Below are 15,439 nucleotides of genomic sequence, written 5' to 3'. Positions count from 1 at the left end.
CATCCTAAAAGCATTGAATAGTGGCTAAGATGCCATAAAGTCCTTTTGTTTAATTAGCATCTCCTTGTTTTGGTGTGTAAATGTGCAGGCTGCTTCTCTGTTAGGAAGTAGCTGCCCAGGTGGAAGAACCTTGTGACTGTAATTTGGCATCTAAGGATTGCCTTCCATGTATAGGCAGGGCTTTTGCACAGCAAGTGTGGGTTTGCCTTCAGGATGTTGGGAGCCTTGTTCAGTTTCTCCAGTGGATTTTGTTTCCTTCTGTACTTAATGCCCTTAAAACCAAATTCTGCCCTTCACCCTTGCCCACGAAGTTCCTTGCTTCTGATCATGACCCACACAGCATGAGGAAGGCTTTGTGGCATGGGTCATTGGCAGTTTCTGCTGCAGGTTTGTCTGCCTGAGCAGCTGAAGGGCAGGGTGCAGCAGTGTGAACCAGAGGATGCAGCAGGATGCTGAGAGTCCTGACCTTGGTTGTGGGCAGTGAGAGTGCTCTGTGTGCAGTGCACCTACACGAGTGGCTCTGCTCACATCACTGTAAAGTGGTGGGAGAGGGCTTAAGACTGCTTTAAACTGGACTCCTTTTCACCCCTTCCCCAGAGGCTGAGGGACCTGGGGCTCTTAAGCCTGGAAAAGAGCAGGCTGAGAGGGGATCTTATAAATGCATGTAAATATCTAAAGGGTGGAGGTCATGAGGATGGGGTTGGGCTCTTCTCAGTGGTAGCCAGTGACAGGATAAGGGGCAGTGGGTACAAGCTGAAACAAAGGAGGTTTCACTTGAACTTAAGGAGAAACTTCTTTCCTTTGAGGGTGGCAGAACACTGGAACAGGCTGCCCAGAGAGCTTGTGGAATCTCCTTCTCTGGAGACTTTCAAAACCCTGCTGGATGTGTTCCTGTGCAACCTGATCTAGGTGTACCTGTGATAGCAGGGGAGTTGGACTCAGTGATCTCCAGAGGTCCCTTCCAACCCCTACCATTCTATGAACTCGGTATCATCATGTTTTAATTCCTCTAGTTCTTCTGCTTTCAAGCAGTTGTGCATCATCCTAATCAGTTGCAACACTAAAGTGGGTTCACAAGCACCACCTCTCTTGCTGTGGACAAGGAGCCTGCTCCTGGTTACTACCCACTTGGCTCAGTCTTAAAGTCAGAGGATCGCAGCATGGTTTGGGTTGGAACAGACCTGAGAGATCATCTCGTTCCAATGTACTTGCACAACCTCCTGTTGTTGAGTTTGTCCTAGTCTTTCTAAATTACTTGTTTCAGGCTTAGCTCTCTCAAATGTCTCAAAAGAAAGATGAGGTGGCCCAAGCAGAGAAAGGAGAAGTGGTGAAAGCCTTGCATTCCTCTGGCTGCAATGCACACTGCCATTTCTCTTCTGCATTTCACTCCTTGTACTGCGGTTCCCAAGGAAAAACAAAAGCTAAGTGCCAGCTTGCTTTATTAGGGAAGACAGAATGGTTTATTTCTTGCCTTTTGAAGGAAGCTTTTAGTAAAGTGGGCAGAAAGTCAGGAGTAGTTAAATCTACTCTGCTCCTCAAAGGGGAGGAAATGTCCTAGACTTTAAATTGTCTCTCTCCGTGCTGGTCATCTGCAGGCTGTGGTAGCATAGTGGCTGTGTGGCTTCTCTGAGTGCTGGGGTAGTGGTGAGGCTGCACATTTCTTCCAGCTGAGAAACTCCAACTGGGCTCAGAACTGCTGCTCTGAGGCTAGAACCATCCTGTATCCCCCAAATCCTTGCTGCCACGTCCGACACAGCTCTCCCGGTGCACTATTTAGGTTTTACAGTAGGTGGTTTCCAGTTCTCCATCAGCTGGCAAACCCGGGAACGTGGTCAGGTTTGTCAAAGCACATAAGAGCATTTGGATGCAGGCTGTTACCTTTCCAGGGCTTGCTTTGTGGCAGCGTGGTGCTGAAGTATTGGAGTGGGTTGTAAAAATGAAGATTAATTTCATGTTTATGCAAATGAAATTCGTTAGTCTCTTAATTCTGGTGATTTCCTCTGAAAGGCCATAGTTACCCGTGAAAAGAAGTGTTCTGCACGCTCATGGATTTGATTTTGCCTTCCATTGAAAACTAATTGCATAGGTGGTTTATCCTTTCTTAGAGTGATCAAAGCAGCTTCAATAGCTGCAATAGAATTGACAAACCTCACTCTGAAGCGTGGAAGAATTGCTTTGAGTGAGGGATGGAGCTGCATTGGTGGGAGTAGAAGGGAAATCCTCCTTTCATCCAGAGTAGAAGAAGCTTCTTTTGCTTATTTAGCAGTAAAATCCACAGTGTGCTGCAGGTTCATGCCAAAAATGTTTCTTCTCACAAAAACCTGATTTGATTAAAAAAAAATATATATATTTATGTATTATTTTTAAGCTTGTTTGATGCTTGTTTTGTTTTTTCTTAGAAGCCTGACATCTTGATGGTCTTGATTTTTCTCTTTCAGACCCTAACTGTAAACTAGAAGACAAGGTAGAAGATGGAGATGTTCTAGACTGTAAGAAGAGGCCAGATGAAGGGGAGGAGTTAGAAGAAGAAGTGGTGCACAGCTGTGACAGCTGCCTCCAGGTGTTTGAGTCACTGAGTGATATCACCGAGCACAAGATTAATCAATGTCAGCTGACAGGTAAACAATACTGATCACTTGGTGGCTGCTTGTACTGTGCTAGCTCTGATTCCCACCTTCTGCTTTTAATCTTCCTCCTTCTTTCTCAGTTATTTTACTCCTGCTTTATAAAGAGCTTCTGAGGCAGGATTATACTGTAAAGGTGGCTCTGTGTATTTCCTTCCTGTCGAAGGCTGGCTGGATAATCACTGCATTGTCAGTGTGTTTGAGGTGTTCCTTAGCTGGCTGTGCCTGACTGCTGCCTGTATTTTCCAGCTTCACACTCTGCACGTTTCTGGACATTGCTTACACACAGTTTTTCCTAAGTCACTTGTGAATATGGAAGGTATTTGTTAAGTGGGGAATGCTTTTGCAGAGTGACACTGTTGCAGGCCTGGGCTGGGTGTTGTGTTAGTCTGATCTGTTCATTACAAATGACCGTGCAGTAATCAGTGACTGAAAGTGGATAGGAAGGAAGCAGATCACTGAGGGGCAAAAACCCCAAACCCCAGCTTTAGTCCTGGGGCAGAACTTGGTGTTGAGCACATACTGCTGAGTTGAGCAGAGCTGGATGGATGGACCTGTAGCCAAGCCAGGGCCCTCAATGAACTGATTTTAGACAGCACCTTCATGGAGGAAACCACTTAATTTTGCCCTTTAGATGTAGTTGGTCCTTCGATGGTGCAGGCTGTAGATCAGACAGAGTGAGTGTCAGCAAAAAGGTGCTTTGGTTTTTTTATTGGATGGTACTTCAGTTTTGGCCTCCACAGCATAAAATGTACTTAGTGTTCACTGCAGCTCCCTTTCCTCAGTATGACTTTGTAAACAAGGGAAGCCATCCTTCCGTTTGGGAATGCTTGTACAAAGTGTGTGTGTGTGCTTGTGTTTTGGAGAGCTTTCTGAGTTATTTTTGGTTCCAGTAGATCCACAGGCTAAGTCCTGCCAGGGTGACCTAAAAATCAAGCTCTTGAGGCTGAAGCATGAAAAGAAGGTGAGCAGAAAAGGAGGCAGTTGAGACAGAAGGGAAGTTGAGACAGTGGTGTGGATTTGTTAAAGAGGTTCAATCCCAACTTCAAATTGTGGAAGTTGAAAGTCTGCTGCTGCAAGAAACATTGGCTTTTGACATTAAATTACTTTGCCCTTTTGGGGGTCCAGAGGAGGCCACAAAGATGATCAGAGGGCTGGAGAACCTCTCTGAGGACAAACTGAGGCAGTTGATTCTGTGCAGCCTGGAGATGAGAAGGCTCTGGGGAGACCTTAGAACTGCCTTCTAGTAACTGAGGGAGGCTACAGTGAGTGACAGGATGAGGGATGATGGCTTCAAAATGGAAGAAGCTGGGTTTAGGTGAACCATCAGGAAGGAATTCTTGCTCATGAGGGTGGTGAGACACTGAAACAGGTTGCTCAGAGAAGTTGTGGAGACTCCAAGCCTGGAAGTGTTGAAAGCCAGGTTGGATGGGACCTTGAGCAATGTGGTCTATCTGTGCTAATGGGGTTGGAACTAGATGCTCTTTAAGGTCCCTTCCAGCCCAACCCATTCTGTGAGTTTTGCCTGTAAGGTATTTTTCTGCCTTCACATTGAGGCAGCTCTACCATTCTCTAATGACTCCTGCAAACCTCTGCAGTGCATTTGTCTGTGTTGCCTGTGGTTTCTGGCACTATGAATATTCTCTGCTGACTTGAAAAATCTTCTTTTTATCTGCTTTTCTTCATGCCTTTCTTATTTCTTTTGCTCTGTGTTGAAAAAAAAATTACTTGCTTTAGCTTGTCTCTTCCTTCTCTCTCCCTGAAAGCATTTCTCTTTCTCCACTCATCTGGCTCTCCATTCTACCACCTCAGATGCCATTTATTCTACTGCCTCAGATGCCATTAATTCATCTCTTCTTTTTCTTTTTGCCTCTTTGCCTTGATCTAATTTGGCTGTTCCTCCTTTCTGGTTAATGAGTTTCTGCTCCTTCTCCCCACTTTGACCAAATGATTTCTCTTTCTCAAAGCTGCAAGCAGAAGGCACTGAACAGTGCTTGTGTTTGGGTTGAGAAACTGAAGCAGTAAAAGGAGGAGCAGCTAAGTAGGGAGAGTCCTGAAGCACTGCTCCTGAACACAGCTGCTGAATGAGAGTGAAACCCAGTTTGGGGTGCATGTGTAGAGGCACCCTGATGTCAGGGGGATGGAGGAATATTTTGAAGGAAATTGTTTAAGCTCCTATAAACATCTTTGCCTCTCTTTCAAGGGAGCTCATGACAGTGAGTGAGTAGAGATCAGACTGTTTGATAGCTAATGAAGTGAACAAAACCATCAGCCACACACCCTTCTGGGCTACCAAGCTGACACAAAGCCAGCTGCCCTCTCTTTCTAAATATAAATGCCTAAAATACAACCTTAACATCCAGCCCTCTCTGTAAGAAATGGCCACAGTTGAGGATTTCTTCTTTCTCCAGTGGAAAAAACAACCCTAAATTAGTGAGGTGGACTCAGTACTCCTCATCTGCATGTGTGGCTTAACACTGAGGATACAACACCTGGAAAAAGCCTCCTCAGATTAGATTATTGGTAGTGAATCAGTGACAGAGAAGCAGTTTGCCTTTCTCTCCTGAATCATGCTCTTTGTATTTGACACAAATGAAGTTTGCTTTTAGCATTTGAGGTGAGCTCCCTGGGCTCTCTTGCCTTCCTCTTGGACTTCTGCCAGTGCCTTTGGGTGCCATAGAATCAGTGTGTGGGTTGGGTTGGAAGTGACCATCAGGAAGCATTTCTTCCTTGTGGGGGTGGTGAGGCACTGGAACAGGTTGCCTAGAGAAGTTGTGGAGGCTCCAAGCCTGGAAGTGTTGAAAAGCAGGCTGGCTGGGGCCTTGAGCAAGCTGGGCTAGTAGCAGATGACTCCATGGCAGGAGGTTGGAACTAGATGATCCTCAAGGTCCCTTCCAACTGAAACCATTCTCTGATCCTATCACTGCCTCTAGTTCTACCAGCCTTGTTAATGGGCTTGAGAATGGGGCCTGCCCCTGTAGGTTCTCAAATTGATGCTGGGGCTTCTGCTTTTTTGGATTTGAAAGTGTTGGCTGTGTTCTTCTGAAGCTTTTACACTTTGGTGGAAAAAGTTAAGCTGCTTTATTGAATCTTCATTCTGCTCTCTCAGCCAAAGCCAGGGATGAGGAGGAGAGAGCTGATTCACTAAACAGTTGTCCTCATGTCTCCAAGTGTCAGTCACCTCCACCTATTCAGAGGAAAGTGGATGATGGGAGTTACTTACAGCTCTGAGTTGTAGCTCTCAGGCTCTGGAATTGTTATTCTCTTGCAGGGTTTTGTAAAGGGGGGGGGGGGGGGAAAAGTTCTCCCCAGCTGTCTCTTTGCTGTAGTCTGTTGTTTGGATTGAGTTTATGTTCTTTTACTAGAGGAGGGCTGCTCTATAATCCTAACGTGTGTGGTGTTGATCCTGGCAGTTTGGGTCTAATCCACTATCCACTGAAGTCAGTGAAAAGATTCCCGTGGGCTTCAGTGAGGGATGGGATGGAATGGGAGCAGTAGCTCCTGTTCCATCCCTCACTGAGGCCAATGGGACTGTTTTAAGTAATATTTAGGGTTTTTTTACATGGTGGTTTTTTTTCTATCATCTGAAAATCTTGCACTGGAGCTTGCTCTGAAAAGGTGATGATTTATTTATGCTCATTGCTGTCAGTTCCTGTGACATTTGTGGGATACAGATAATAGGGAACCAGGTGGGAGAAGTCCAAAGCAGTTGTTTGTGGTGCTTGTAGCCATGGGCAGATCAGGTGCTGGATTGTATTAATTTAGTCACTACAAAAGATTGGCAATTAAAATATGGATTTAGTGGTGTTCTTCTCTGATGTTAATGCTTTTCTTGCTCTATCCTTCCTGCAGCACATCCACTTAATAACTGATGAGCTGCCTAGAATAAGTTGTGTGTATGAGTAAAGGAGCATTCCTACCCAAAAGTGCATGGTGGCCACTGGTGCCTGGCTCTGCTTGACTTGTCTGGAGAAAAGGAGGTTGAGGGGAGACCTTCTTGCTCTCTGCAGCCCTCTGAAAGGAGGTTGGAGTCAGGTGGGGGTTGGTCTCTTCTCACAGGATGGGAGGAAATGGCTTCAAGTTGCAGCCAGGTTTAGGTTGGATACAAGAAGAAACTTCTTCCCTGAAAGGGTTCTCAAAGACTGCCCAGGGAGGGGCTTGAATCTCCATCCCCAAAGGTGTTTCAGAGAGGCAGAGATGTGGTGCTGAGGGCCATGGTGTAGCACCAGCCTTGGCAGAGTTAGAGAATGGTTGGACTTGACCTTAAAGATCTTTTCCAACCAAAATAGTTGTATGGTTCTATGATCCAACCAGGCTAGCTGTGATCCTGGTGTCCTTCTGCTGCCTGTCCATTGAGATCTCAGTGTAGGAACAGATGTGCAGGATCAAATGTGGTGCACTACTCAGAAACCCTCAGCTGCACCTTCTCTTCTCCTTCTGCCTGCAGGAGAAGAAAGACAACCTTTTGCAGGGCTGCCATAGTATGTTTTTGGTGGGTCATGATTTGTCAGACACTTCTGCTCCTGTCCTGCTTGACTCATTGTCTCTCTTCCTTGCACAGTGCATTGTGCTCTTGGTTTCACCTGGCAGCCCTCAGCAAAGGCTGTGCTCTGTGAAGTCTCCCCTGTACACATGAGAGCTGCTTCTCTTCTGGGTGACTGTGTTCAAAGGCATTCAGTTCAAGCTTGCTTCTCTTGAAGGTCTTGTAGGTCACTTTGGCACCTGACCTCTCAGCCATCACCAGAGGAATGCTATTAAAAGGAGCATCCTGTGGTGCTGCCTTGCTTGCAGTTGAACATGCAGTGAACATGCCTGTCTCACTGGCTGAGCTGCTGAGTAACTCAACAGCAATGGCCACACTGGTACTCGAGACTGTTGGCCTCCACCAGAACATCAGGACTTGTTCCAGGACTGGATGTTAGGAAGATGTTCTTCACCATGAGGGTGGTGAAACCTTGGAATGGGTTGCCCAGGGAGGTGGTGGAAGCCTCATCCCTGAAGGTGTTTAAGGCCAGGCTGGATGAGGCTCTGGACAGCCTGATCAAGTGTGACATGTCCCTACCCATGGCAGGGGGGTTGGAGGTAGATGGTGCCTGTGGTCCCTTCCAACCCTGACTGATTCTGTGATTCCTCCTTAGCCCTGCTGGAATCACAGGCCATAAACCTTGTCAGAAAGAAGGCTACTGAATCATGTGCAGCTTTAGCTGGAAGGCAAAGGATGTTCTGAGGTAGAAGTCATGAGATATTTCCCCACCGAGGGTATTTATGGTACCTTTAGGTGATTAGGTAGACTTAGTTTTTTGCTTTGTGCTCTAGCTTAGTGGTGAAGCTTTGACAGGTTGAATAAGTGTGTCAAGTAGAGCTGAGAGACAGACTTGTTATCCCCTAAGTTGTTTCTGATGTTGAAAAGGTTACTGGCTTTATTTTGTGTCCCCTGCCAACGAGGAGGTACAGTCCTGCCCTCTAGCCCTGCTCAGAGATTCTTCTTGCATGCCTTCTGAACAGAATTCCAGCAGATACACTGAGGACCTGTTCTGAGTGCTGCTGTCCATCAGCACTGGAGATTCCCTGAGCTGGGAACTCCTGTTTGAGTCACTATTTCATGGGAGTCATCCTTCTGTGTGGTTGAGAAACACTTTCCTGCCTGTCCAGAAACAAGAGGCTGTGCTACCTAACAGTGTCACAGGCAGCACAAATGGCCTCCTTGGGCATCTGAGTTCAGTGTCTCATCACTGTGGGGATGGTGAGACACTGGAACAGGTTGCCCAGGGAGGTTGTGGATGCCCTCTCCCTAGAAATGTTCAAGGCCAGGTTGGATGAGGCCTTGAGCAAGCTGGGCCAGTGGGAAGTGTCCCTGCCCATGGCAGGAGGTTGGAACTGGATGATCTTTAAGGTCCCTTCCAACCTAAACAATCATGATCATGGACTACCCAAATGGGAAGCTATAGAGGTTCTACTGTAGTGGATGCCTTCTCTTGCCTCTTTTCTCCTCTTCCTAGTGCCAGGGATCTTTCATCATGCTGAGTGCATTGGCAATGCCAGGACCAGCTCCTTCACTATAGGACTTGAAAACTTTCCAGGGGATTTTGTCCCACAGGATATTTGCTGTGCACAGTGAGAACACAAGATAAATCCTGTGTTCTCATGCCTTGAGACCCTAGCTAGAACTGCTCTTGCTGCTAGCAATAGAATCCTAGAGCTGCCAACATACTGCAGGTCTTGCCATGGCTCCTTTCAGTTTCCACTCTTTGTGTGGGGAAAAGCTACAGGGCAAGGGTCCTCTGTGGTCATTTCTGCACCAGAGAGGAAAATCTGAGCTTGGTGAAAGTGCTTCTGAGGACAAGGAGCCTAAGAAGTGAAATCTGTGGTGCACCAAGAGCATATTCATCTGCCTGGTTGCAGTGAGTGGCACGCTGCCAGGCACCGCTTGCCAAGCACAGTTACTTCACTTGAGAGTCACCCTGTTTCTCTTGAGGGTTCCTGCACCAAGGGCTGCATATGGATTTTACATTAAGCAGTTATTGCATGAAAGACAAACAGTGCTTGGACTGGAGACTTGAGCTCAGGCCTCTCTTTTTGCTTAGAGGGCTTCCCAGTTGCTGCACTACAGAGCAGAGCTGTGCTGCTGCTTTTCCATTTGTTTTGGACCATAAGCAGCTGCTGCAAGGGCTGGAGCACCTCTGCTTTGAGGATAGGCTGAGGGAGCCTATCCTTCTCAGCCTGGAAAAGACTCTGGGGGCACCTTAGAGCTGCCTTCCAATACCTGAAGGGATCCTACAGGAAGCCTGGAGTGGGATCTTTCATAAGGCTAATGACAGGACAAGGGGGAATGGTTTTAAGCTGAGGGAGAATAGGTCAGCCTGGAAAGAATTTCTTCAGTTCAAGACTTTGCAATAGGTTGCACAGAGAGGTTGTGGATGCCTCCTCTCTGGAGGTGTTCAAGGCCAAGTTGGATGAGTCCTTGAGCAAACAAGTCTAGCTGAGAGGTGTCTGTGTTTATGGCAGGGAGATTGGAATGCATGGTCTGCAGGGTCCCTTCCAGCCTGAGCCATTCAGTGACTTCTGCACAAAGTGACATTCAGTTGGAGTGCAAAGCAAACCCTCTCCTCCAGGTTCCTGTCCCAGCCAGCACACATGGTGGTTAAGTGCACTTCTCTGAGCTCACATGTTGTAAACTCAGATCCTTTCAGAGTTACATGGTCCAGGACCCATATCTGGAACTCCAAACCCTTGATATTTGGGGAAAAGGGGGAATAGGGTGGGGACTGCACTGCCTGCCTCCAAAGATCCTAGTTTTGAATCCAGAGAGACCTCTAAAGCCTGTTAGTAGATTTGGATGGAGGATTTATAGGCATTACAGGATGGCCACAGCCTGCTAAAATCATGGCAGTTAGGAGAATCTGCAAAGCTGTGTGCTTCAAAGGGAGGCAGATGAAGGCCTTGATAATTCCATTCTTAGCCTTAGAATCATAGAATCAACCAGGTTGGAAGAGACCTCCAAGATCATCCAGTCCAACCTAGCACCCAGCCCAATCCAGTCAACCAGACCATGGCACTAAGTGCCCCATCCAGGCTTTTCTTGAACACCCCCAGGAGCGGTGCCTCCACCACCTCCCTGGGCAGCCCATTCCAATGCCAATCACTCTCTCTGTGAAGAACTTCTTCCAAACATCCAGCCTAGACCTACCCTGGCACAACTTGAGACTGTGTCCCCTTGTTCTCATCAAACTACTGTGAAGTACTTCTGTAGGTAGCCTGGTACCTCTTGGATAGAAGCATAGAATCAAGCAGGTTGAAAGAGACCTCCAAGCTCACCCAGTCCAACCTAGCACCCAGCCCTGCCCAAGCAACCAGACCATGGCACTAAGTGCCCCAGCCAGGCTTGGCTTCAACACCTCCAGGCACAGCCACTCCACCACCTCCCTGGGCAGCCCATTCCAATGCCAATCACTCTCTCTGACAACAACTTCTTCCTAACATCCAGCCTGGACCTGCCCTGGCACAGCTTGAGGCTGTGTCCCCGTGTTCTGTTGCTGGCTGCCTGGCAGCAGAGCCCAACCCCACCTGGCTACAGCCTCCCTTCAGGTAGCTGTAGATGTGGAGGGAACTGTGCAAGCAGACCTTGTAGCCCTCCTGCTTTTCTTCAGAACCCCTGTGCTTTCCTTGAGGGACAGCAGACCCATGATGAGCAGCCAGCATGGGCAGGGAGACATAAACTCCTCCCTCTTCTGCTTGGAAACCATTCATCTCTGCTCTTGAGATTGTTAAAGCTGTCACAAACCCAGTAGATCTTCACCCCCTGGGGATTTTAAAAGCAGCCTGTTGCCCTTCCCAGGTTGTCTGTCAGTGACCTCTTGTAAATGAGAGTATCAGATGGCACTGCCACTCTTGCCTTGGGGCACTCCTGCTATAAACTTCTTCATGAGCATGAACTGTAAGTGCCAGAGGTCTTGCTCTGGTGGAGGTGGGAGAGGAAGCGAGTGGTGGTGTTTTCCACGGGGCTTTGAGTGCTTCCCCTGGGCATCTTTCACTGCTGTTTTCCTCCTCAGTTTTGCTCCCTGATTTTCTCTTACCCTAGCCTGATTTTTCCATCACTACAAAAGCCAGGTGGAGCTTCTAGAACACACTGGAAAGGCTGTGCCTTGCCGGACTTTGCTTGGCTTATCTCCACCGAGGACTTAGACCTGTGTACCTGAGCTCCCCACCTAACAGCAGAGGCTCGGAGCCAGCGCCCCTGCGCCGGTGAGGGGTCTGGTGGCTCCGTGAGCACCATGGACAGAGCCACCTCCCTGCTGGGGCTGCAGCAGGAACCACTCAACTGGTGCCTGCACTTCCCTCCCTGCCAAAGGGCTGTGCTGTAGGCAGCCTCAGAGCAGGCATTACCAGCTGCAGCCTTGGTACAGCTCTGCTGTGGAAATCCACTGTGATGTCCAGATAGAGATTCAGCCCTGGCACAGGGGGCTGCCCCTCTGAGAGACACTGGGACCTGCAGTCCCTTCTGCTGAAGCTCTTCTGCTTGTTGCAAGACTGGTTACACTAAGCTAGACTTCTACTAAAGCTCCTCTGCTGGTTACAGGAGGGAGTCTCCCTCTCTGGAGATATTCAAGGCCTGCCTGGATGCCTTTCTGTGTGATCCTGCTCTAGCAGGAGGTTGGACTGGATGAGCATTCAAGGTCCCTTGCAGCCCCTGACCTTCTGTGATTCCATGTGAAGACACCAGTAATTCCAGCTGTCTTTTACATCTACATCTGGCATCATGCACAGGGCTTCCTGAACTCCATGGGCAGGGGGAGTGGGGCAGCACAGTTTGGCCAAAGTGCTCTTACATGCAGAAGGTAGTTGTTCACCATGAAAACAGTCAGAGATTGGAGTCATCTCCCAAGGGAAGCAGTGGAGTCCCCTCCACTGGATAGCTTTAGGACTCAGCTTGCCAGGGTGCTGGGCCAGCTCATTACAACTCTTCTGTTACCAAGAAGGGTTGGCCCAGATGACCCTTGGGGTCCCTTCTGAACTGGCATTCTGTGATTTCATTGCTAACTGGAATGTGAATCCAATCATCCTGAGGCTTGGTCATCACACATTCAAACCACACTTTTGATCTCTTTCTGCTCAAAGCTTCTCAAGCAAATACTCTTTCACTGAAGACAGGAGTGAATACTGAGCACCACAGCACACAGTTTGCAGCTTAAAAGACCTCTGTGCCTGTCAGGCAGAGTCTGCTGCTCACTGTGTAGTCAGAGGGTTATGTGGACCTTACTTGAGTGTCTTCTTCCCAGGTCATGCTCAGCAGTAGGTCTCGCAGTCCTAATCCTGAGCTGCACCAGAGGATGTGTCTGTCTGGTGCTTTTTTGACAGAGGTTTGTGCCAGTGCCAATGCAGAATCATTGAGGCTGGAAAAGACCTCTGAGAACATCAAGTCCAGCCTATAACCTAACACTGTGACAAAAGGTGCCCCAGGTGCTGCTGGGGGAAACTGCAATGGCATTGGGCTCTGGGAGGGACTATGAGGACATTCTGACTAGTAGCTCTTGTGGCTTTGGTATTTTGTGGTCACCAGACTAGCTCTGTGTCATCATCCCCATCTCCAAGCACTGCCTTGCCCAGCTCTTAGCTTTTTCAGCCTTAGCTCCAGTGCCTCCCTGGCACTCTGCTGAAAACCTGCCCTTGCTAGATGCAGAACTTTGCTTTGTTACATTGCCAGTCTGTTGCTCTGTTTATTTATAGCTGTGCTGGGTGTTCTAAAGGTCACACCATTTCCTCCCAGAGCATTTCCAAACGGGCAGTGCAGGTATCTCTCTGTGTCACTGCTTGGCCACCGCCTCTCGCCCATGGAATATTAACTTGGCTCTCTGGGTGCTCAAGTGACATCTCCTGCCTGTTTCAGAAGAGGCTCCAGTTTCTGAGATCTGCCAGGTGATGACATGAGGTAATCCACTGACCTTTGTCAGGCATTGTGTGGAGGGTGGAGGCGCCAAGAGCCTGTTTCAGGTTTGGAGGGCAGCGCTGTAATCGCTATTTGATCTACGCAGCAGAAATGTCTCAGTCTCATTGTCCAAGGAAGATGGTTGCCTGCAAGGGAGGGAAGGGGGGGGCACAGGGTGGGAGAGAGAGGGGAAACATCAACCCTGGCACATATGTGAAGAAGGAAAAACAGTCATTACTTACCCTATGATAACTATGCTGCTTCCAATTACTGCTGTAATCAATATGGATCCCGTGGCCAAGCCTGTCTTGCTTTGCGCGGTCCTCACTAACACAGACTTTGAATCGTGGAGCTGCTGCTGCTACAGGGTCACAGCCAGGCTGACCTTTCCCTGGCACGCTGGGAATTCATGTGTGTGATTCTATCAGGCAGACTCTTCAAAACCCAACTAATGACTGCCTTGCATGTATGCACATAGATACACCTACATCTGTGTTGGCTGCAGCGCTCCGCAGAGCCTGCTCCTGCAAAATACCTGCTGCTTATTCCAGGCTTCTATTTTAGTGGGATGTTTATAATCCATTGGCAGTGGAGTACAAAATGGGGCTTGTTGCCATGACAAATTAGCCTTTTTAAAGTGGTGAATTTTCCTGCACCTTCAAAAATGATTTTTCTTGCAAATACTTGCTGGTTTTTATTATTGGTTGCTTGCTTTAATTACCCTTTAGAAGTGAACAGAATGGGAGGTACAGCAGATTATCATTACTTATATGTTCAGCAGTTAAATTGAAAGCCAAATGTAACAAAATGCCCCACAGCTCTTTAAGGCTTTGCTTATACAGTTGTAGTGCTTTAATTCCTGTCTGTAACAGTCAGCTGTAGAGTGTGAAGGCTGCTGGGTGATGTGGCAGTTCACCTAGATGGGCTCACTTTATCCTCTCCAAGCATCATCTGGAGGCTGTAAGAAACCCTCTTTTTATGGGCAGAAAAAAAAAGGATTGTCAAAGGGAAAAGGTCACAGAATCACAGATTGCATCGGGTTGGAAGGGACTCTCAAAGGTCATCTTGTCCAACCCCCCTGCAGTGAGCAGGGACAGCTCCAATGAGATCAGGCTGCTCAGGGCCACATCGAGTCTGATCTTGCATGTCTCCAGGGATGGGGCCTCAAACCACAACCCTGGGCAGCCTGTTCAGTATTTCACCACTGTCATTGTGCAGAACTTCCTCCTGGTGTCCAGCCTCAATCTGTCCTGCTCCAATTTCAAACCATTGCCCCTCATCCTGTCACCACAGGCCCTTCTGAGCAGTCCCTCCTCAGCCTTCCCACAGGACTCCTTCAGTTGCTGAGATGTAGTTTTAAGGTGCCTAAAGACATTCCAGTCCCTGCCTGGTCTTGGCATAATAACCTCTCTGAGATGGCTGTAAAATCACTTCTGCTTTGTGTGTAGGGGTAAGACAAATCACATCCTGATTCACCCAGAGTGTTCTGAGCTTTTGGAGAGTCACCTGTGGTGTTGAGTTCCCTGCTGTGGAAGTCTGTGGCCAGCAGGAGCAGGGAAGTGGTCATGCCCCTGTACTCAGCACTGGTGAGGCTTGCACCTCGAACACTGGCTTCAGTTTTGGCACCCTCACTCCAAAAAGGACACTGAGGGCCTGGAGCCAGTCCAGAGAAGGGCAACAAAGCTGGGGAAGGGTCTGGAGAACAGGGCTGAGGAGGAGCAGCTGGGGAGGGAAGTGGGAGTGTTTAGTGGGGAGAAGAGGAGGCTGAGGGCAGAGCTCATTGCTCTCTGCAGCTCCCTGAGAGGAGGCTGCAGTGAGGTGTGGGTTGGGCTCTGGTCCCTAGTATCAGGTGATAGAAGGAGAGAGAGGTCCTGAAACTCTGCCAGGGGAGGGTTAGGTTGGAGATGAGGAAAATTTACTTTGCTGCAAGAGTTGTCAGGGATTGGAAGAGGCTGCCAAGGGAGGTGGTGGAGTCCCCATCCCTGGAGGTGTGCAAGAAATGTGTGGCCATGGCACTTTGGGACATGGTTTGGTGGCCATGGTGGTGTTGAGCTGATGCCAGGATTCGATCATGTTAGAGTTGTTTTCCAACCAAAACAGCTCTGTGATTCTATGAAATCCACTGTGATGCTCAGATAAAAACTGAGCCCTGGCACACCTCTGGAGGACACAGGAGCCTGCAGTCCCTTCTACTAAAGCCCCTCAGCTTGTTGCAAGACACCATTAATTCCAGTTTTCCTTCCAAAACCAGCTGAGAGTTGAGGCAAACTCTTTATTTAATGCAACCCCTTAATATTCCTAATTTTATATCCCTGTACTTTTCTTAGAGGTCAGTCCTTAGCTGGTGATATCATTTGGGAATGCTGTAGAGTAACTGAGATCTATGACCTCT

General features: G+C 48.3%; 1 protein-coding gene across 7 annotated transcripts in view; it reads left to right on the top strand.

The window, feature by feature from the left end:
• The window catches only part of ZNF521 (zinc finger protein 521), a 394,083-nt gene that overhangs the window by 32,756 nt on the left and 345,888 nt on the right, over positions 1 to 15,439 (top strand). For all 7 annotated transcript variants that reach the window (XM_064170480.1, XM_064170485.1, XM_064170481.1 and 4 more), the window contains one exon: positions 2,439 to 2,618. In XM_064170480.1, coding sequence (XP_064026550.1) covers positions 2,439 to 2,618 — 180 coding nt within the window. The remainder of the gene's footprint in view (positions 1 to 2,438; positions 2,619 to 15,439) is intronic.

This window comes from Pogoniulus pusillus, chromosome 34, assembly GCF_015220805.1.
Source record: "Pogoniulus pusillus isolate bPogPus1 chromosome 34, bPogPus1.pri, whole genome shotgun sequence".
NCBI classification, from domain to species: Eukaryota; Metazoa; Chordata; class Aves; order Piciformes; family Lybiidae; genus Pogoniulus; species Pogoniulus pusillus.
This window is presented reverse-complemented; position numbering and strand designations above follow the sequence as displayed.